We start from the raw sequence: 22,410 nt of genomic DNA on the forward strand, positions 1-22,410 counted from the left end.
TCGCTTGGCATCGAAACGCGACCGGAGGCGGAGAGACCGACCAGTGCTGGTCGGAGGCAGGATGGAGGCGGGCGAACAATGCTGAAACTCGTGCGGAGGCGGTACCTGCTGCTGGGGGCCGTGGTGCTCAGTCTGCTGGCCGGCGTCTACTACGCCAACTTCTCCGCCAGGGACGAGACGGCCGTTCCCGCGGGGGCCCACTTCCTGTCCGACGAGCCGCGGGCCCCCGCGGCCGCCCCCGCGCACACCGAGGCCCCCGACTGGCACGAAAAGGATGCCTTCGTCTCGGCGGACAACTGTCCGACCCGCATCGACCCGGCGCCGGCCGACGTCGACACCGTGCCCACCTTCAAGCAGTTCGACTTCCAGGTTGGTAGAGGGTTGTTGTTTTGGGGTGGGAAACAACTTTCACTTTGGCTGACGACGCTGGATTTGTCGAGTTTGGCGCTGTTTACAAATCTAATTTGTCAAAATTGAAAAAATAGTTTAAGCTCTACAATTATTAAAGAGCCCTTATCTCTAATCAATCAACTCTGATCTCCGATTGGTCATGTTTATCGCAGGAGTGGGGAGCAATCAGCTGTTTTCTCGTATTATTCGCGTTATTAGCTAAAATTGTACTCAAAAAGAAGTAGGGTTCGCTAAAACCCAGTTTTTTCGGAAAACCCCACTACACTGCAAAAAAATGTTTTTTGCGGGATTTTTTTTGCAAATTTTTCAAACAAATGCATTTGTATAGACGACCAAAAATATGGATTTTAAAAAATCAGGTTAAATAAAGCCACTGATTTCATCAGGAGACCGAAAGTTTTAACTTTCTCATTGTAATTTTCTGAAATTTCAGACCTTTTTTGGCGCGAAATACGACTTCCTCGGGGTTTAATTGGGAAAGATGCGGAAAACTCAAAATTGTTATTTTCCAGCTGTTTTTTTTGCGCATTGAAAAATTGGCGAACCCTGCAGAGAAGAGCAGAGTTCAAATAGTTTCAGTTTGCCTACAATTAGGTTGCTTTGACTTTACAATGAAATACGATTCAGTGATAATAGAAAATTGCTAGGTTTTGGTTTTTCAGAGCAAGAAAAGACGTTTCTTTAGTCGATTTTCACTGCACTTTGATGCATAATTTAAAGGTATGGAGTATTTTTTTACAATACAGATTGACACCAAACCTGATTATTTTTTACATTTAATCTGTTTCATGGTGAACAACGTAATTTTTCCTCGTCGAAGGAGTAACAAAGAATAAAGGTGCCTAGATCAAAAGGTTAAAATGGTATCTTTAACTTGTTTTGGATCCTTTAAGACTGTTTTAAATCGGGTTTTTCTAGGCTTTTACAACTTCAAAAGTATGGTCCAAAATAGCATATATTATAACTGTACCATTCGTGTTCATTTGATAGTACCGTGGCACAGTGAAAGTTTTTTTAATTTTTAATTGTCGATCGTCTTAAACTCAAAGCCCTACTTTTTTGTAAAAGTTTAAATCCTTTAAATCACAGAAATGGACTCAGGGTTGCATTTGCTTAACACCCGGTTTTTTCATCACTGGTATATAACGGTTTTCACTACTCAATTTTTACCAATTTCGTGCGCAAGAAATGCAATAAATTAATTTATTCCATATATTTCCCCCGCGAGAATCTGAAATATGCGGTCGGAGGGGTCAAAATTTCCTCTACTTGTTCTTCTTCTGAATTGTCATTTTCTGCCTCAATTTCTCCAAAATTTAACTAACAATTTTCAAGTGGAGGTCATGAGCTAATAATTAGAAAGTTATTTTAAACTGAGGTGCAAACATTGCCTGCAAGAAACTGGTTATAAAAAATGGAAAAAAACACTTAACTGCACTGCATTTTTCTTAAATGCGTTTACTGCAACCCTGAAAGGTATTGAATGGAAAATGATCGTTACATCATCGGTTCAGTAAAAAATATTATCTTAAATGATTAATCTTCAAAAAAGTTCAAACAAACAATCAATCTCCATTTGTAAACGAAATTGGTAACACTTGCTTTAAAATATTTGTTTAAGGAGTGTACATTTAAAATATTCTTTAAAGAATTTTGTATTCCACACCTGTTTAAAATAGCTCACGAAGAAGATAAATTCTTCCAAACACAGCTGCATTCTATTTAACTCCACCCACGCACCTCTATTTCTTTCGAAAACAGAAGCAGGTGAGTGACCGTCAACCTGCCTCTGTGTATGTGCGTGACCTTGGATTCACTCAAGAGTGGAAAACCTGAGAGTGCGTTTACTCTTCTGTCTGCGCGCGTGATGAGTGCGAGACGCTGGCAGCCTATTAATTTCTCTGCTGCTTTTTGCACTCCAAGCCAAACAGGTCGAGTCCGGGAACCGAAACTGCTTCAAGTATAGTGTTTGCTTTTCCGTTTCAAAGCAACGAGTTTTGATAAATATATATTTTACTACAGAGTTCTTGTTGACTTGGAATCTATCAGGATTACACAATGTGCGTTTTTTATCGTATTCCTAGGATAAAAATAACAAAAATTTTTCTCTTTCGTAATTTAAATGGTTTTTTTAAATACCCCTCGTAAATACTCATGGAAAATTTCGAAATAGTAATTTAATCAGGAGTATTTAAGACCCTCTGTCTTCTATTGTCCCCCTAAATATCTGTCCTGGCACCAACCCCCACCCCCAGACAGAAAGCTTATCCTTTTTCCCAAGTCCATTGAAATAAACAAATGTTTTTCTCAGAAAATTTGAAACATTGTAATAAGAGTATAATAAATTATATTGTTTAAAAACTCGTGGGGTTTCTGTCCCTTCATTACGAGAAATAATTATACATTTTTGTTTATTTATTTCTTTGAAACGGATTTTTTATCTAAGCTTAAAAACAACATTATTTTTTACATAGGAAAGTACTTTCTAACTTAAATTTATTTGGAGACACGGGAGATAATTTTCATGATTTATGATCAACAATTTTAAAAGTTAACATCTTTATTATTTTTCCATAAATATTTAGAAGCTGTTAGATTCTATCCTTTCAATCCCAGGAGAAATCTCAAGCGGTAAATTTGTGTTAAAAATTACCGAAAATAGTAAATTTTACAACACTGTGTGACACAATCCGATCGCGTTTTGTTCCGAATTCAGGGCGCTCGCTTGCCGGCTGCACGTATCGTGACTGTTTATTTATTTGGCGTGTAAGTGGCTGCTGGGTCGTGATGCAGTTTTGCGCGACTCGTGATCAAGTAACTGTAGCAGAGTCGCGCGACACGAGACTTCTTCTTGTGCACCAACGGCGGGCGAGAGCGTTTCCTTTCCGGCTCATTTATTTTTAAAGGCGGGCGGGCGGGCGGCGAAAATGAATGTGTGTCTTGCTGCCGCCGCCGTGTCCCTCGCTCCCTCGTGTTTGTTTATTATTTATTTCTGGCACACTCCGCGCAGACACCGCAATTCCGCAATGTGCAGCTTTATACCTGCAGAATATACACGCCTAATTATCTTGATGAAAAGAACAAGGCGTCACTCCATGCTCAGTGAATTTTACGGCTCGCGGATTTGTCACTGCTTCAATTTGGAGACGTGTTTCACTTGGAGACCAATTATGAAGGCATCGTTGAAATTGAAGGATTTAGAAAACGGGTGACAAATCTTTTGCTTCTTGGTAATTTAAATTAGCTTTGTATTTTCTGCTATTTTTTACTCATTTCCGAGTTAGACCTGTAAAAATAATAAAATTAGACCCCAACTGGAACAAATCTGAAAAATGAGATTAGTTTTATCTTTACAATTTTTCGACGTCACGTTATTTGAGACGGACAAATTCTTGTCTGCCCTGAATTCAGGTCTCTTATCGGCTTTATGGGGGTAATCATTATTATCAGTACCTGCTGCAAATAAAAATCCAACAACAGCCCAAAAACAGGAGATAGCTTGACGCATCCATAACTTTGCAGCGGAAATGTGTGACGTCACACCGTAACATTGACCGCTCTTTTTTGACTCGTGCTCTTGCAAACACTTCCGCCAGTCTCGGTCCCCCCCATATTTTCCAACTTCAAATAATATTCTAACGCAAAGCCCACTGAATTATTTGATGTGTGTACTTTTCCAAACAGGAAGGGAATGTATTCGCGGTGAGTATACTTGTTCCGAAAGAATAAGGTAGAATTAAGTAAAGCCAGATAATTTGTTTCTTTTACCTTTCTATTTAAGAAATCCATACTTGATGAATAAGATTCTGCATATGGAGCACTTAACATCGAGCCAGAAAAATAAAAATATAAAAAATAAATTTGAATTTCCTCGCATTCTTATTCAACACTAACCAATGAGAGAATTATATAAAATCTAGAATTATTTTAAATTTTATGAACATATTAATTAACCGTAAAAATCAGCCACGCAATTATGCATGGAGTTGCAACTGTTTGGCTCCTCTTTTTGATTAGGTAGTAATTTTCTTGACAGGGCTTCCTCCTTTGAGGCTCGCGATGTTTGATCAAGAGAAAATAGCTACCAAATATTTAATTCCATTATTATATATTTAGCAGCGGGGGCCAGTTTCGTGCGACGCGCAGGTATGGCGTCCGGTGGAGTGTGGCGCGAAAAAACGGTCACGTGAAAATGCGCGAAAAGAAGCAAGTTTTCGTCAATATTGTGTCATAATTTGCATTACTTGCACTAATTGTGTCTTTTGGATCATAAAAACAAACTCTTGACACTCGTACGGAAATCCAAAGAGAGCGTTTTGTTTCCCATATTCAGACGCCATCTTGGATCTGCGCAGAGGGAACCAATTTTATCGCATCTGGCCCCCGCTGATTTTTAGTAGATCTCAGTGCTTTAATTTTCAAAATTATTAATTCAGTTGATTTCACATTTTTTGCCGTTTTAGTAATAAATATATTTAAAAATATTCCTATCTCAAATTCTTAAAATTAAAAATAATTACGTCACAAAGTAAGTACGTGATTGCGTATTCTTGAGATTATAATGCGATTAGTACCCACTCAACTTGAGTAAGGAATAACAAACTAAGTTGAACCGCTCTGTCTAGTTGGATTAGGAGTGACACACTACACGCCTAAGTCTGTCCTCAATACAAGTCATAAAACGCGTCGGCGTCGGGGGGTGAAGTCGTAGAAATAAAATATGAGTGGAGCGATAGACACGGTCGAAAATATCATAATTTATCGCCTTTGGCTCGCATTAATAATAGTCTTCTATGGTTTTGCCGGCGCCGTTGTATGGTTTTACGGGCGCTGCGGGGCCGGCTGCCGGGCAAATTTTATTCACCGCGTCGCACGCACCTTTTTCACCCGCCGCGCAGGTGTATCGACGGAATTGCGACCTCGGGGGTGAATCTGCGAGCAATTATAAGCTGTGTGGATAGAAATCCATACTTCTTTGGTAATTATCGGCGCGATCATCTCGACGAGCCAGATGGGGACAAAGGCTGTCGGGGACGCACTCGCAAAAGTCTGCCGACGACAAGATAAAATGGCGATGCGCGCACGGCTTTGTTAATTACAAAAGCCAGACTGAAACGCGATCCCTGCGAGATGGGAGCAGAAGCTGCCGAGTAGGCAAAAATGTACGAGAGCAGGGCTTTAAAGAAGATCGACCGGCATAAAGGGTGGCGCGACGGCCCCGATGCACATTCCTTTCGCAGACAATCCAGTTCAATTGTTCAGAAACAATCTGTTGTACCTTTCCGAGTGCAAATTAAATATTGGATGTGCGTTCCATTATATGGCTCCGATTAATTCGACCCTCAGCTTGTTGAACCAACCGCCAATTGTATAAAAACAAGTTCCGCCAGGGAGAAATTTTCATTACTGCTGGATTTTTATATTTTAAACCAATTTCTTGTACAATGATCGTGGTTCTGGACATTTGAGAAAACTGATTTTTTGTGTGTTTTGCGCACCATTTCGAAACTTATGCATTTATCTATGCTGAGTAATTAATATTTTTGATAGAAAAAATCAAATGCCACTGATTTAGCAAAATTTAATTGAATTTTTGGCATTTAATAAATGATTAATTACAACACTCTTTCTAATTTTGCACAAAATGACATTTTCGGTAATCACTAATTCGGAAAATTGTGGAAAATGCGTAAAACCCAAAAATGGTCGGGGTTTCTGCCTAGTTTTTTGCAGGAAACTGGTGCTTTTTCCGTATTCTAAAATTGGCGTAACCTTTTTTAGCAGATTTTTTTAAAGCAAAATTGTTTTTGCTGCAACAAAAAAAGATGATTAGCCTTTGCCAGGTTTTTCTAATTATTTTTTCTTCAGGATTGATGTAGTGACTACCTTTGTGTGCTCATGCCTATTTTTATCTGTGTGTTTACAGCCCAACTGGATGAAAAGCAAAGAATACTGGGACGGCCAATTTGAAGAAAGATACAAAAAGCGGAAAGCGGAATGGGCCGACCTGCCTCTCAAGGTAAGAAAAAGACAATTTAACCGCCTAAAAGACAGAAGCACCGCACTCACTCAGCAGCATTTCCTTCAAAAGAATGCTTTCAAGCAGCCCGCATTAATATTTTAATTTCCTGGCTGTAATATGAGTTTTTAAAAAATGGAATTACGCATTAAAACACCTTCCTGATGTTGTAAACCCGCACAGAGCCCGCTTGCGAAGTGAAAATAAACAAAAGCTGGCTGGTAATGCCACCGTGCCGTGTGCGGAAAATGTGAAAATCCTCGTGTGCAAAGATTTTTAGCGAGTTGAACCCCGATGAAGTGGCAGCCGGGGTGCGGAAACGGCCTGAAGGCTGATGCCGAGGAGCGTTTATATTGATTTTGCCGGCGGTGCTAGGCTCGCATTGTTTGCAAATTGCACACACACGCCTTGCAATCCGCAACTCTGCAAATATATTGCCACGCTGCTGCATACAATTATAGTTGCTTTTGCGGTGACGTTTGTTTGTCTAAAGGACGAGACAGGCGTTAAATTTGAATTAATCGCGACAAGCGAGACGGAAAATTATTTTGTTCCCGGGACGCGCAAAATGGAAACGCGAGAGTTTCATTATATTGTTACTCCATAGCGTGACTGGCAAATGAGCAAATTACAAATTTTGAATGCTTTGCTCTGTAAATATTGACCTGTCTGCGCTTTGAGTTTAACTGTAAATTATTACAGCCAGTCAAAATTTCGCCGACATGAACTAGACCCCAAACCATTGCGCTCCATCCTCTCCAACTTTTTGTAATGGGCCAGGAAGTCGGCCATACTGATTTTTGGTGTGGAAATTTTACACGTTTGTGTTCGTCGCCATCATTCACTGTAATAAACAAGAATAATTCATGCCACGTCCGTTTAATTTCTAGCGTTTGGCTGTCAGCCGAGGCAAGTTTCACAAATGACAATTTAAAACATATAACCATTAACACTGGCTGGCCTAATTTTCTACTCCAGTTCATTTTTGTATGCGTTTCATGCACAAATTGCTTAGTTAGGTAGAACGCATGAGCTTTGCGTTTGTAATTATTTCTCATGAACAGTAAATTTCTTGGAAAAACAAAGCTGGACTGGAAAACGTCAGCGGTTTTGATGTAACGTGTGCTAAGCACAATTTTTTGAGTAATTGAGTGACAGGGTTGAGAATTATAGACGGCGAATTATAAAGATTCGTTTGCGGACACTTATTCTGTATCTGATTTGCAATGTGTTTTTAATGTAAATAAATTAAATTTACAGATGTTTCAATTATTTAAAGTGATTTTTGCTCGTTAAGACAGCCTTAAAGTCAAACGCAGATGGTTTGATCATAGTTTCGATAATTTTATATTATTTATAAAAAAACGTAGCAATTTTTCGACCGAACCATGCATGACTAAACAGGATTACGTAAAAAAATTAGATCTGCTAAAAATTTTACCTAAAATTAAATAAATAACATTTACCAAGATAATTTTATTGCAATTTTCCGCGTGATACGAGAGAATTTTCCATTTATGTCTAGAAGAGATGAAAATTTACAATATTCCTCGAGGCTTTTTCTCTGCCCAAAAATTTGTTTAACAAGTTACTAATTAATTTTAACTGTGGAGAAATGTTTTAAAAACTGAGTCGCAAAAATATCTTTGCTCATTATTTTAGTGCAGAGTTTTTAGTTGTATAAGATGTTTTTATTTGGAGATAAATAAACCTACATTCCGTCAAATACACGTTTTTAGAATAAAATAAATTTTACTGACACAAAATTAGGCGAAGTTCGTAAACTATGAGGCAAATCAAGCGGTGGCGGAATGAAATCAACGAACCCAACCAGCATGCTAGCCGCAGGAAAAGTCAAAGTTGAATTTATTAAAAGGCTCATAAAACTTTTATCTGCGTTAATGGGATTGAAATTTATTTGTGTTGCCGGCACTGTTTGCCTCGCAGCCGTAAATATCAACAAATAATCCCGCACGGCACCGTAACTCACGCTCGAATTCACCCCCGGCATCGATTTTCAATTACGCCTCGACGAATTTTGCACCTGCCAAAATTAGAAATCAATGCGTGCGCCTTTGTTTGGTCTTTTTTCGGTCGTGCAAAAGGTTGGTTGGTGCCTCGATGGCTGGCGCGAAACAAAGCGGCGGCTCGGAACAAAGTATATAAGGAGCTCAGGCGCTCGTCGTTGTCAAAAAGTTTGAATTGTGTAAGTGGCTTCGCTTTGTGAGTTATTTAAAGCTTTTAAGTAAGTTGACAAAAAAGTTTTATGAAAGAGGGCTTTTGTAGTAATAGTGAATACAGATGGTGCTGCGGTAATTAATTAATGAGACGATGATGCCATGGTATGTACGGTTCCAGAACTATCAAACAAAGGGTGCTCGTTCATTATGAGTATGGTGCCAAAATTTAAAATATGAAGACTGGCGTAGAACTTGAGTATATTTCACACCATTGAAAGGTTAATTATCGAACTAAGATTTATTGCAACTATGTAGGATTTTCCTCTTTGTTCTTATTTTATTTATTCAAATTGCTCATTAGAAAATTTTAGAAGATTAGATCTCTTGAGAGAGGATTAATCTACATATGGGGGACTAACATGATGTTTTTGATATTTAAATCTTAAAATTTATACGTTTAAGTGTAAAAGTAAATACTTTTTTTGTAGGGTCATTCCACACCTTAACGAATTTGTCTAAAAGTAAAAGTGCATTTAATTAGGAGATCTTAAATATTTAATTTTTACTATTGGACTGAGAAGAAATTAAAATCGAAAAATGTCGGTGATGAAAAACGGAATTCGTGGGTTTTCCTATTAGGTTTTTACGCAATAAGCCAGTGGTGCATTTTTTAGAAATTCAACATTGGCAAATCCGAAATTAAAATGAAAAAAAGGAGAAAAACTGGAAATTTTAACTTATTGAAATTATGAAGAGCGCCTTTTAATCTCAATTTTCAAATCTGTTTGGATACACAAAAATAAAAAATATTTCCCTATGAAATATTATTTTTATTTCAAGTAGGGATATACAGATTTTTCTCAAATATATTAGAGTTAATTACTATGGCAAATTTTGAAATCGAATCCTTATTGTTAGCGATCAGTTTATGCAATGGCAACAAGTATATTTTCCAGCAGGCTTTTGCAGTATCAACCCTCTTTAAGACCGCTATATAGATTTTAAAAGCCACGCCCCATTGTACTGTTGAGCTGATGTGCACTACTTGTTGGGCCACAAACGTAAGGAACGTAGAGAAAAAGTGGAAAAAAATAAATTGTTGCTTACTTTGCTTGTTGGATGCAAACACAGCAATGTCAAGAGGGTTTGGCTTGGAACCAACAAGTTCTTTCATTCCTCCCTTAATTTTTCTCTAAAGGTATTTTGCTCCTCGAGTCAACTGAAAATTTTCAAATATTTTTATTTTAATTTTTGTTTTTTAGAGCAACTCACATTAATTTCCCGGCAAAAAAAAACATTTTCGCGGAAACGGACATGGGCATATATTTTGTTTTCGGCCAGTAGGGAAGCTACACCGAGTAATTGCGAAGCCGCAGCAGAAATGCAAATAGCTCGCGGAACCGCAGGCAAGATATTCCTTTCAGTGAAGCGAGCTCATTTTGCTTCCTTCGCGCGCCGCACAAAGGAATTCGAATTCGGCGAACCGATGAGGCGGTGGTGGTGGCGGCGGTGACGTTCTTATCAAACTCGACGTCTTGCAACAAATTATTATGCTCCTTTGAAGTCGCAAAGGGGCGTCTAATAAGCGAGCTGGGCGCACACGTCTCGCGATCTGACACCAGCTGAATTGTTATCGCAGCCCCCCTCTGACAAACACACAGGCCGAAAAGTTTTTATAGTGCCGGAAACTTTCTTTCGACCCTTCACCTGGCCCATTTACCGGCGGAACCGGAATTCTTTTCTCGACAAAAAGATGCTCTCCCAGCAGAGAGCACTAGGAGTGTAATGTGTTTACGATTTTACATACATATATACACATCCCTGGGACGGATCAATGGAGAGAGAAAAGCAGACTTGAGTCTTGAGCTGCTCACTGCTGGGCAAGCACGACAGGTATATTATATAGAATTCGACCCCCACCGCCAATAAAAGCGAGCCATTTTTCGTTAAAAGGTGAGCTTCTGCATATTTTTTAAACAGGAAATATTCGATTTCCAGAAAGCCAATAAACCATTTCAGTTCCTTGGGTTTTCTCATTATTTCAAACAAAAGACTTGATTATATTTTTTAATAATTAGATTTTATTTTAAAGACCGTCTTTGATGAAGTTTCTGAGCACACCAATCGATTCTTTAGGGTCGAATTAGGTAAATTAGAAATTTTTCCAACCAAAAAGTCCAGCAAGACGTGCGAACATTTTTCCCGCTCGTTCTCGCATATAGGTTCATATTGTTTTGGCGGGAAAAAAGTTATTATCGTCGCTGCACTTTTTGGTCGTAAAAAATATCCACTATACCTAATTCGACCCTCAAGAATCGATTGCTGTGCTCAGAAATTTCGTCAAAGACGTTCTTTAAAACTCAAGATGAGAAATAATTAAATGTTTTATCAGGGGAATTAAAACTTTAACCAAAATTCCGATCACAAAATGGATTACCATCAGACCATCAATAAGTTAACACCGCCTTTGATCATCGAGCGGTCCTCTGAAATAAGGGAATGGTTTTCTGTTAGAATAACGACCGAAGAAAGTGAGGTAACGTTGAAATTAAGTCCAGAAATGACCTATAAAACTTTTACGACACCAAATAACGCTCATTTGTGACCTGGTTAATTTATCTCTAAAATTCTGGCTTCAGGAGACAGGGAATTGGTCTCAGCCCCCAACCATGACCAAATAAATTCAAAATTGATTATTTTAAATCGAATTTGAGTCAAAGCCGCTTGAAATCTATACAAATATTTCCATATAAATAAAAAAATTACAATTTTCATGGCGCTAAGACACGTTTTTTCAACAATCATGAGTTTAAATTACTAAAACAAGAGAGAAACAAACGTGGAACCTATTTTTTACGTTTGCTGCCACGTTTATAAGTGGACCACATTTGAGCTATTTTGGATTTTCGAAATTTTAATTTTTGGGTAAGCCAGACCTTTGACTTGCGAAGGACCACTTATTCAGCGTTAAAAGTTTATTATTTTGGACTCCAATATATATAACCTCAATACCCGAAAGAAGTTAATATTCTCTGAAAAATTGCCTTTTCAAAACACCGAAAACTGTAAAATAGGCAATTCTAGGAATTAAGGGGTGCGAATTTATTATTTTAGGGTGCGACAAAGGTATACTAGGGTAACCTCTCCAGCAACAAAGTTTATTTCAAATCTTTTTAAAGTTTATGCAAATTTTCTTCCGTGCATTTACGGAAAGACCGTGCCTTTTAATTTAACCCTTTAAAATTTGAAGGATTTTGCAAGGTTTCCCGGTGAGAACACAACAATCCCTGAGATTTTCTCTCTCTCCTCCCCGTGGATCCATCCCTTGGCGAAGGTTAATTAAGTCGGAAATTTTCGTACTCGTGGGCAGAACATCCGCAAACTGCCTCGGCGGACCTAAAAACACGTCCCGCCGGAGCAATATTAAATTTGCTGTTGGTTAAGCACACAACAATGGTGCGCATTCTTGGCGGAAGAAATTTAATTCTGCACTCGCCGTGCAAAAGATAATAAAGCATATATTCACCCCGTGCCCCACACGCGCGGCGCTTCATTTTGGCGCTGGCTTGGGGCGCCGCCGGGCGCTGATTAAAACTTTTTCCGTCGCGAGCACACCGCGCGATAAATTCGGAATTTTATTTGACCGCCGGCACCCAGCAGGCGTAATTGCATTTTGTGGAAGCCGGCGGGGCTGCTGCCACGGGGGTGGCTGGTCGTTAGGAGCACACACACACACTTGCCGCTCGTGTGCCTACGGAATAATGCATTTTGAGCGCACGTGACCGCCGACGTGCTCCTCAAAACGAATTTTTATTGCCGAAACAAACACGTGGTTTTATTTCTCGAGCCTTGGACGAATGTGACAACTGTTTATAGGCATGTTATATTTTTTATAATAACGAAATTTGTCTTTCTCCGCTAGATTTTATTTTCTGTTCCATTTCGCATCAAAACAAATATCTTTTTGCTTGCCCACGATCATTCAAAGTCGTTTAGGATTTGTCACAGAATTAACATAGAAATCAATAAATTTATAGCTTTGTTTTGCTATAAAAGCAGCTATTTTCATGTGTGGCCTAAAATAATGGTTGGGTTTATCTGATATTTTGGTTAAAGTAATATTTAAATAATTAATTTATGCGCGATCAAAATTGCTCCTCAAAATGAATACTTGAATTTAAATCTAAATAAAGGCCAGTGTATATTTCAATGATTGAAATAAATCAGTTTTGACAAAAATTACCAAATTTGGACAGTTTAAGACATTTTAAAATAATGTAACTCACAAGCAAAGAGTTGTGACCATTAGATTTAAATTTTTGTCTTTTTACAAAGTAGAATTTTTATAGATTTATAAATTTCAGATTTATAGAAAATATTCCGGTGGCTGTTGAATATTCGTGTGGACGTTAAATTTCTATTATTTTTAAGGGTTCATGGTTGATCAATTTAAAAATTTTCCGAGGAAACGAAAAACTCTTTAAACGTGATTTTTTTCGGATCGAATGTAAGATACAATTAAATTCTAAATTATTGATATTATGTTTTCACTGTCTTTATTTAAATTATAATTTCCAATAAAAGTTTTTTAAAAGAAAATATCACCCTGCTCAAAATAAATTTTTTTAAAGTTGCAATGTGTTGCAAAAAATAAGAGTAAAACGGTTAAATTTTTGGAAAAATATCAAAATTAATTATTATTAATTTGAAAAAACACAAAGCTAATTATAATTGGCCTCGAGGGGAGTTTGTTGAATATTTGCTTGTGATCAAACAGCTTAAATTCCATAATTTGTGCTTGTTCGAATTCCAATTTCTTCAGAAAGACAGAAATAAACACTTCACACTTCATGCGCAGCCCGCTCCATAAATAATTTGTTCGCGCTTCTAACAATAAGATTTATTCTGGTTAGTTTTTTGCAGGTCGACATTTGCGAAATCATAAGTCAATTTGCTGGCGTGCATCCAAGAAAAGTTGCCAGTTGCGAGAATCGATAAGTCTGCTCCCTGGTGCATAGCGCGCGGGAGAAGGCACGCAATTTGCATGTCATTTCGCTCTTTGTCTATAAGTTAACAAAGCACGTCATTGATTTCGTATCAAGCCTAGCCTATGTGCTCTGTGCAAGGCGCGAGACACCAGAGTTTAAATTACGCATTAAGCATACACAGACCCTGGCGCCACGGAACGTTATTATCGTTATTATACTCACGCTTGCATTTCATTTCCAGCCAGCCAACCCGGAAAATGCAGCAATGCTGGCTGGTGGGGAAATTAATTAAAATGTTTTTCATGTTTGTTTCCTTCACTAGGATACAGCAAATCGATTTTTTTTCTATAAATTTGATTTAAAATAGACATTCAGTTAGAAATTCTTCATCTACAAAAAGATAATGATATTATCGTGGAAATAAATTTGTTTTAATTTGTATTTTAAGGAATATAAAAAGGGGTCCAATAATTTTGTATTAAATTTTTTATTTTACTATGGTTAATATTAAAATATTTTATCAATTTACATTTTTGAAATATAAAATTAAGACTCGATATTTTATTTAATTTGGAAGATAAAATACAGATTCAATTTTAACTTCCGATTGTTGTACAATCATTATAAAATTGAACCCTGAAATCCCTTAGAATTCTCTTATAATATTGTACTACGATGTAACAATCAATACAATTCCTGGTACAATTTGAATTTAAGACTGCAAATTGCTGATTTATTCGAAATTGAATTCTATAGAGAACATACAGTATAAAACGTTTATAATTGCCAAACTTCGAAGTTAAAATAATTAAAAATAGAATTTCATTCCAAACTCATAATTAAATTTTGAGTTTTAACGTTGGTGCAAAATTAAATTACGAAAATTCAGGCGAGAAACGAGGAAAATATTCGATGGGAAGACAATTTTTTTATTAACTTCGAGGTAGTAAAAATATTTTTCTGGAAGACAGTCTTTCCGCTGAATCTCATTTCTTCACTCAGTGACACCTCATTGATTAAGTTTCACGTCAAGAATCGACGACGTCGCTTGCATTTCTGACGATTCGGCAAAAAGGAAGGGCGGCGAACGGAACAAATCGAGGGCTGCTGATTTGTATTCGGCGCAGCAGAGTGCCCAAAAAGCTCTGCGCGCGCGGTTCTTTTTCTGCATCCAGAGCAGCACTGCTTTTTCCTCCTACAGCTTGTTACCGGCGCTTTTTGTTTCGCGTTCCGCCTCGGAAAAGGCAATTTTTACGCGTGCAATAGAATTATGCGGCGTGGAGAAGAGACGCAAAAAAAGAGAGACACGTCACCTCTTGCAACAGTCTCTGCACAGTCGTTCTAATTGGAATACAGGGAGTAAAATGAGAAATGGTAATGTTTATTTCGACCTCATTATATTTAAAAAAGTAAGGAATTGTTAATAAAATTCAACAGTTAAGTGTTTAAAGCCGCGAACAGATGGCGCCACCGTATATTTTAGTAATAAATTTAATTTTCAGGCATTTCCGCTGCGATTTCAGACTCAATTTTGCCGCTGTGCATTCTTCACTGAATATATTTTCTTTTGACGTGCTGAAAACCAAAATCAGTCCTGCCATTCGCAGAAGAAACGTTGGAAAAGATTTTAAATTTCAAAAAATTGCTTATCACGATTCTACGACGATTGACTGAACCGATTTTGGTTTTTCGCACGTCAAAAGAAAGTAAATTAAGTGAAGAAAGCACAGTTGCAGGAGTGAGTCTAGAATCCCAGCGGAAGTGCCTCAAATTAAATTTATTACGAAAGTATACGGTGGCGCCAACTGTTGGCGGCTTCAAACACTAAGGACTTATGCAACTTGTGTATTGGAAAATATATTTCTTCAATCATTCTTTTACAAAAGATAAAATGAACTCCTCCGGCCGTAAATTATGATTCATGCTGATTAGGCATGCCGCTCTGTGCGTGTCGGACTGACTTTGAAAAATCACGGCTGCGGCGGGGGAGCGAGAGGGCAATATTGTGAGTCAATAGGAGCGCTCTCAGAGGCTCAGTTACCCGACCGCATTGAGCGCCGTCTCCTTCTTATTTCCTCTCTCCCTCGCGCGCTGTTTGTCTGGTCAACATACACAGACACACACAGAGAAGCGGAGCTGGAGGATAATAGCAAGCAGACACCAGCATCATCATCATCATCAGCAGCATCCAACGAGAGGAGAGCCTCAGTTTTATTTTTAGCTCTCAGGCTCAATCGCGTATATTAAAGTGGCGGAAAAGCACAGCAATTTCGGACTGCTCCTTTGTCAGGTGGTCACACCGGATGTTGCTGCGTGTGCTGGGCACAGATTTATATGTACAGCCAAAAAAGCAGAACGGAAAGAGACGGGACTAGCAAAAATGCGAAAATTCTCAGAAATTGACTCACAGTTGAGATGAATTTCTCTGAAAGCGTTAAATGCGGGGAAAATTATTTTTTTAAATTTATTTTATTACACAGATAATTAAAATACACATATTAAAAATTTTCGAATTTAATTTAATGGCTCTAAAATCACCCCTTTTTATTTGGGAACGCCATTCCTGAATGCCAAATCAGTGAAGCAGCACACGCGAGAGGCGGCCTGCTGAATCAAAGCCTGAAATTCGAAATTTGCAGGCTGCTAACTAAGTGAATGAACGCCATATGCATCGTCGACGCGGTGCCGGGCGAGACCTTTAGTGCGCGCTCCAGAGCTCTATAGAGCGCGTAACGCGAGCGTTTGTTTGCACATCACGGCCCAGCCCAACATGTTGTTGGCTCCGCTCAATTATGCATGCAACCGTAAATGAGCAGCACAATTCCCTTCAACATGCAAAACAGGCGCGAATGAATGAGATGTGAACGTGCATGCGCCGCAGGAATATGACTTTGTAACACGTGCCAGCAAGTTTGCCAATTATATATACAGTGGAACGGCTGATGTTATCGATTTGAAAAGGCTTAATCTGAACGGCTGGTGCGCAGGAAACTTGAGTATTACCACGAAAGAGAAATGCTTCTTGTTTTCCTGATTTGGAAGTTGGAAATTTATGCATGCGCTATTTTGCGATGCTCTGTTCTATCTATTTTGTTGCTTTTGGGTTTGTTGATTTAAATTTTAAATGAAAATTCATACAAACAATTTTGGAAATTTTTGTATCATTACTTGAAACTCTTTTATAATTGGGAAAGGCTAAATTTATTTGAATATCTGAGAAAATCAGCTTCAAAGTTAGCGAGCACTGTCTCTTTCTTGGATTTTATGAATTTTTTCCGTAAAAAGGGAAATTTAGCTTAAAATTCACGAACTTTAATTGTTCGAGAATATCAGCAAAATCTTAAATTTGACTGTTGTCAGTCCTCTGGTTTCTGCATTTAGCATTGTAGAGTTTAACTGTTGCTAAATTCCACGAAGAATATAATATAGACTCAAAATGAACCACTTTGTATAGCCAACAATGTAAAATTTCGTCCACTTTAAACAATTCAATTATTATTATTTTTCTGATTTTATATTGACAATAGAAAACACGAGTTTTGAGCCACATCTGAAAGCGTCTCAATCACTTTTGGGAGAGAAAGATTAGATGATTGAATTTGGTGAAGGGGAAAGAGCGAGAAAGGAGACGTATAAAATGTAAAAATAAAGTTGCGGGGAGCGCTCCAGGGCTCGCGCACATTCTTCTCCAGCCCGGGAATCGGCGGAAACGAGTGTCTCCCTCCAGCGACACATATTTATTTCAATACAATCCGATTATAAATCTCTTTTACACCTTCTCTTACAACTTTTGAAGCAAATTAACACCTAAAAACCTGCAAAATGACCTTAAATTTCTGTACTAACAATTTTATTATTTCAGAAGTTTTGGACCCTTTGAAAACCCATCAGGGTGCTTAGTATACTCTCTGATGTGTCCATAATCTCGTTCATGATAACCCCGAAAGCGACTTAGTGGTCAGCTTGGCCGTTATTAATAATATCGATCACTCGAGAGCTACCGTGAATCTATCAGGGGGTTCAGAGATGAACCGATCAAATATAAAAATATACCAAAAAATCAGGATAGTGCTGAAGCAAAAATTTAAAAATCGCTATCTGTGGAATGAAATAAGTTTGTGGCCGAATTCGCTTGTTCAATTCGATGTGTTTTCTCAACAAGTAAATAGCGCGCGTGCTTCCTCCCTTATTCAATGATTCGCTTCGCCGGCTTAACCTTCGCTGCCTACGGGCGACTCAACGATTTTTCTTTTGAACAATTAAACCCTCTCCTGCCTTTTTTACAAAAATGTCTCATAAATTCTACTCCTGATTTTTAGAAATTCAAAGCGTCTTCTAAATTTCTCTTGACACTAAACAATGCCCTCTAACAATTAATGATTGGATAGTCAACAATTATTAATGAAATTGATCTCTGATTTTAGGTTATCGTGGTACCTCACTCGCACACCGACCCCGGCTGGCTAAAGACCTTCGAAAATTATTTCCACTACCAGTCGAGGGTGATTCTGAACAACATGGTGGACAAGCTGCAGCAATACCGCAACATGACGTTCATCTACACAGAAATCTCCTTTTTCGCCATGTGGTGGGAAAGGTAATTGAGCCAAAATCGTTCTTGTTTATTTTCTAATGGGAAAAAATTGGGGGCGAGTGTCTTTGGTCACGTTTAAAACGGGATTTTTTAGGTTTTATCCTCATTATTTACATAGAACCCGGTGCGGTACTTTCTAGTTGAAATGTTTCCTGAATATTTTTAAGAAATAAAATGGGTGAATGATGTAAATTTGAAATTCCACAGAAATAATTGAAATATAAAAACTCTTTATCGTTGAAAAATCGGAACAAATATTTAAGTATGTATTTTTATTTTATTTTGGTGTTCAATTTAGAGATTATTTCGCCTGTCATATTCAAGTATTTTAAGCGAAACCTCAGCTGACAGGCCTTTTAAAGTTTATCCTCCTTTGAGAGGTTGATGCAACTAGTGAGTAAATGTGAGCTGAATCACTTATAAACCAAAAGTCTTCGTCAATTCTGCTCAAAGTGGAAATTTCGCTGTAGCCGCGCGGACGGAAAGCTCGTTAAGCGATGCACTGAGCTGCGGAAAGCACTCAATGAAGCGTGATGACGATGATTTGCGCGTGGCGTGTACATCAGGCTTAATTCCCGGCAGCGATTTGCCCTAAACCGCACGGCCCATTGCACTCGCACACGACCCTAATAATGGATGAAGGGTTGAGAGAGGGTGCAGCCGCGCACCGCAACATACACCCACCACCGCTTTAATAAAAGAAAGAATAAAGGGCTTGATTAGGGTAGGGTGCCGTTCCGCCGTCGTGAATTCGATCTCTCGCGTCTCGGTAAAAATGCGTTAAAAAATTTTACTGCTTTCCCCGCAGCGCCCACCCCACAAAGAGGAAGATCGTGCAAAGTCTGCTGGACGAGGGCCGGCTGGAGATCATGACGGGTGGCTGGGTCATGACCGACGAGGCCACGGTTCACCTCTACGCCATGGTCGACCAGCTCATCGAAGGTAAAATGTCGTTACTGAAAACGGCTAGGGGAAATTTAGACGGTTGACTAATTTTTTCTGAGCTTCCAATCGTTGCGGGACCATCCAATGATCACGAATCATGCAATTGCGATTTTTATGGCTTCATTTAAAGATTTAAAATCATTTATTTTTTATTACGAAACGATATATTTGCTTTGAAAACAATCCACTTTGACATCGGTCTTCCTCCAATAATTCTAGGACATCAGTGGGTGAAGAACAATTTGAACATCGCCCCGACGACCGGCTGGTCGATCGACCCGTTCGGACACGGCGCCACAGTGCCGTACCTGCTGAAGGCGTCTGGGCTGAACGGCACCATCATCCAACGCATCCACTACGCCTGGAAGCAATGGCTGGCGCAGCGGCAGATGGGCGACTTCATCTGGCGCCAGAACTGGGCCGGCGACGAGGACGCCATGAAGGCCAGCGACATGCTCACTCACAACCAGCCCTTCGACATTTACTCCATCAAGCACTCCTGCGGACCCCACCCACAGGTTGGTTAATTCTAAAATAAAATAAAAAAATTGTTAATATATGATGTTCTTAGTATTTGAAAATTGTAACAATCTTTAAATTAATTCAGGCGTCTTAATTTTTTGGATTTTAAACGCCAAATTTGTGTCTCTAACCTACATTTAATGCTTTAAATTTTAATTTTTAAAATTTTCAAACGTTTTTTATAGAAAAAAAATCTAATTTCACCAGTGAGTTCATTCTATACATAAAAGTTAGCAAAATTCAGCTCTAAAATTAAATATACAGGGCAGGAAAAATTAAAATAATGTTTTCATGATAAATATATATCCCTTATTTGTACGATATGCTATTAAATTAGGATCAAGGTGCTAAATATATTTATATTTAAAAAAAATTAACAAATTGGTTTTAATTTTGCTTAAAGGTCTGTCTGAATTTCGACTTTCGCAAAGTTCCTGGCGAGTACACGGACTACTCGGTAAAGGCTGTCCCGATCGACGACAAGAACGTGCGTGAAAAGGCCGACCTGCTGCTGGAGCAGTACGGCAGGACGGGCTCTTTGTTCCCGCATAATGTGGTGTTGATGCCGCTGGGCGACGACTTCCGCTACGACCATGATATAGAGTGGGACCAGCAGTACATCAACTACCAAAAGCTCTTTGACTACATCAACTCGAACCCCACCCGATATCAAAACACGCAAATTGGCTTTGGCACTCCATCACAGTATTTTAAGGTAAATAATTTTGATGCTAGTTCTTTGAAGGGTTGCTTCCTTTGAGCACGAAAATTCGCTACAAAATCGAGTTATATGGACCAAATTTCAATTAAAATTATATTTGAATCGCTTTGCTGTCAAGGAAACTTTAGATTTTTATTTTATTTTATTAATTAATTATTTTTTTGTGAGTAGTTTATTTCATAGGCTTTCAGATTTTATTTTTCTGTTTCTCGATGAAGAGATATCCATGAAAATAATACAAATTGTAATAAATACTCCCAAATCTATGCATTGTTAAGTTTTGAGAAAAAAATGAATGAGTGGAAGTATTTTAATTTTTTTAATTCATCAGCGTAGATCCAATTGTTAACACAAAAATCATATTTTCAAAATTAAACTATTTTTGTCTAGATGATTTTAATTTAAGAGGAAATGAAATCTATATTCAAATACAGTATTTTTTTTATTTAAAATTTGCCCCCTCCAATCAACCTGAAAATATAAACGTTCTTATATTAAAAAAAACTCGAGTTGCTCCATCATTTGAGTTTGGACAAGTCCTCCAAATAGCTCTGTACATTTTTTTTACCAGCAAAATGTTCAAAATTATTCACACACGCAAACTCTTAGGCGATTCAAGAGAGAATGGACCAAATGGACATGCAGCCGCACACGCTGAAGGGCGACTTTTTCGTGTACAGTGACATCTTCAGTGAGGGCCGGCCAGCCTACTGGTCAGGCTACTTCACGACGCGGCCCTACTGGAAGCAACTAGACCGCGACCTCGAGGCGAGTCTTCGCTCGGCCGAGATTCTGTACACGGTGGCGCTGGGCAGGGCGCGCATGCACGGCGCCAACCGCACCGTGCAGCTGCTCGAGAGGGATTTCGAGCGGCTGGTGCGCGCCCGCCGCAGCCTCGGCCTCTTCCAACACCACGACGCCATCACCGGCACGTCCAAGGCCTTTGTCATGCACGACTACGCCCTGAAGCTGTTTGAGGGCATCCAGGACACCATGTCCATCCAGAGCCGCAGCGCCCACGCCCTCCTGCTGCCGCCCGCCGGCCTTGACTCACCTGAGAAGCCCACCGCCAAGCTTGGACAGGTAAATTAAAATGAAAAGCTAAACTTTGATTATGACTATTGATATAAAAACCAAATTTTGGAATGTCACAAAACACTTTTTTGGCATTTAAAAATTAAAATAACTCGGCTCCTATGGGTCGTAGAGTAAAAATCAAATGTTTGTTGGACTGATGATGAAATTCTGCGTCGAATGCATCTAGAAGTGGCCCCCGTGCGCTAGCTCGGGCCCAAAAGCCCCCAAATCCTTCGCTAGAAGTCCCTTTTTCTTCTGATTTTTTTTTAAATTCACCTATGGGCTGGAGGTCGTATTTAACTTCATTTCCTATCATTTGGCACCTAAAGGCGTCAATGGGCTCGGTTTGGCGCCGAAATTCGCGTTTTTGACGATTTTTTTACACGGGAAGATAGAGAAGCAGTTGGGTCTCAGGGCCCCTGCGGCAAAAACATTATAGGCTTGGCTATATCTTTTTCCAAAAAATAAATCACTTGATGAATTGATGATTTTTTCCCTAAAAATTTGGATATATGTATCAATATCTACATAGGAGATGTTTTGAAAATTCCAGATCCTCCTCTCCGACACTGACCGAGAGACGTACGAACAGCAGCCGCGAAAGGTTCCCATCCTGGTGCCGCACAATGAGCCCAGGAGGGTGGTCATCTTCAACTCTCTGGGTCAGCAGCGGCAGGAGATCGTTCGCGTGAGGCTGTTCTCGCCGGATGTGCGAGTGCTGGACACGAACGGCGCCACCATTCCGTGCCAGGTGAACCCGGTTTGGAATGCTAGCAGCATGCTGCAGGACCAGTTCGAGATCCTGTGGGTGGCAGACCTGCAACCTTTGGCTCTCTCCACTTACGTCCTTGAACGGATTGCGGTCAATAGCAACCTTCCAACAAGGTATTTCTTTTATTTAATTAAATATTTAAATTAATTATAAGGCATAAACCTTTTTTCTATTTTTCATA

The 22,410-nt window shown here is 39.0% G+C and overlaps 1 protein-coding gene across 1 annotated transcript in view; it reads left to right on the top strand.

Moving 5' to 3' along the window:
• The window catches only part of alpha-Man-IIb (alpha-Mannosidase class II b), a 26,778-nt gene continuing 4,368 nt past the window's right edge, over positions 1 to 22,410 (top strand). Inside the window, exons 1-8 of the mRNA XM_065481076.1 lie at positions 1 to 369; positions 6,338 to 6,430; positions 18,023 to 18,195; positions 19,001 to 19,134; positions 19,357 to 19,655; positions 20,063 to 20,374; positions 20,990 to 21,463; positions 22,011 to 22,342. Of these exons, the coding sequence (XP_065337148.1) occupies positions 79 to 369; positions 6,338 to 6,430; positions 18,023 to 18,195; positions 19,001 to 19,134; positions 19,357 to 19,655; positions 20,063 to 20,374; positions 20,990 to 21,463; positions 22,011 to 22,342 (2,108 nt within the window). The 5' untranslated portion in view covers positions 1 to 78. The remainder of the gene's footprint in view (positions 370 to 6,337; positions 6,431 to 18,022; positions 18,196 to 19,000; positions 19,135 to 19,356; positions 19,656 to 20,062; positions 20,375 to 20,989; positions 21,464 to 22,010; positions 22,343 to 22,410) is intronic.

The sequence above is a fragment of the Cloeon dipterum genome, chromosome 2 (genome assembly GCF_949628265.1).
Source record: "Cloeon dipterum chromosome 2, ieCloDipt1.1, whole genome shotgun sequence".
Taxonomy (NCBI): domain Eukaryota; kingdom Metazoa; phylum Arthropoda; class Insecta; order Ephemeroptera; family Baetidae; genus Cloeon; species Cloeon dipterum.